The sequence below is a fragment of the Charadrius vociferus genome, unplaced genomic scaffold (genome assembly GCF_000708025.1).
Source record: "Charadrius vociferus isolate BGI_N301 unplaced genomic scaffold, ASM70802v2 scaffold53, whole genome shotgun sequence".
NCBI classification, from domain to species: Eukaryota; Metazoa; Chordata; class Aves; order Charadriiformes; family Charadriidae; genus Charadrius; species Charadrius vociferus.
Window position 1 is genome coordinate 591,496 of NW_009647574.1, and position 1,268 is coordinate 592,763.

The following is a 1,268-nucleotide window of genomic DNA, read 5'->3' on the forward strand; positions in this document are numbered from 1 at the left end:
TTGAGCGGGACGTGACACTGTTGGCTAAAACGCCTTTTGCTCTGAACGCTTCACGGGTTTGGTTTGAACATAAACAGAGAGCAGGTACCAGGCAGAGGAGGAGGAGGTTCTGCTGGCTGGGAGGCGGTTGCCAGGTCAGTTTTCTTTTTGAGGAAGTATGAAACTCATCACATTCATGCTCACAAATACTGAAATGCAGTAAACAACGGTCTACCTTAAACTTAAACCTTATACTGAAGCTACAGAAGAAAATCAACAGTGAGTGAAAATTCACTCAAATATGTGTCATCGCTGATGTTTTCTGTGAAGCAGAATTTGAAGAAACAGCGTGAACTGGACAATATTACAATAATACCCTGTTAAATTGCTTCTTCCATCTCCTCTCACAAAAAGGAGTAGAACACAGAAATTGTGTGGCTTTCGAACATATTGAAGTAAATCATTTATGAATCTAGCCACGAATAATTCCTACGATAAGTGATTCCATATGAAATAAAATGCTACCCTTTTTCAATTAGCAAATGAGGCAATTTTTTCTTTCATAACATTTAATGAAAGTTTGCGTCTTTCCCCCAACCCCATAATATTGCTAAATAAAACCTGTAATATCTTTTCAATTATAAACTAACAAAACAATCACATTATAAAAAACCCAAAACAAGGTAATACAGGTGACACAAAAAGAGGACAAGAAAATACTAATATTTTTTTTCCCCCCTCTCTTTTTTCATCCTTCTTAAATAGAAAAAAAATCACCACCCTGGTGAACTCGGTAATTACGTAAAACGTTACTGGGCCTTTGGCTAGCTTAGTATCACAGCTCTAGATCCGAAATGTTTTTATAACAAACTTTGCTCACTTTAAATCTTGTGGTTTGAAAAGAAAGTAAAGCTTTTTTGGCTCATCAACTTCCTTAAATAAATGTTTAAAAGATGTAGCTTGAACTATATTCCTAAAATTATACATTTCCAACATCAAGTTTCATCTTCTCCAAGAACGGGACTCATCCTCATCTTCATCATCATCATCGTCATCTTCGTGCAAAAATAAATCTGAGGTTTCAGTCTCCTAGATGAGGAAAAAACAAACTTTTAAACACAGAAGTTCCACACTGTACCCTAGGAAACACGTCACGCAACAGAGCGCCAGCTGTACTTTGTATTGGGTTCCTGTTTACTGTGTGTCTCACCAAAATGCACACAATCCCATTCAACAAGTTTTACGGAAAGAACAGCAGCCTCACACACTGAGAAAGGAAAAGAAAGGCA

At 37.1% G+C, this 1,268-nt stretch overlaps 1 protein-coding gene across 1 annotated transcript in view; it reads right to left on the reverse strand.

Annotated features, from left to right (window-relative positions):
* Nucleotides 1-539: 539 nt before the first annotated feature.
* Nucleotides 540-1,268, reverse strand: part of RBM27 (RNA binding motif protein 27) — a 20,893-nt gene continuing 20,164 nt past the window's right edge. The window contains exon 21 of the mRNA XM_009880914.1: nucleotides 540-1,068. Within this exon, the coding sequence (XP_009879216.1) occupies nucleotides 982-1,068 (87 nt within the window). The 3' untranslated portion in view covers nucleotides 540-981. The remainder of the gene's footprint in view (nucleotides 1,069-1,268) is intronic.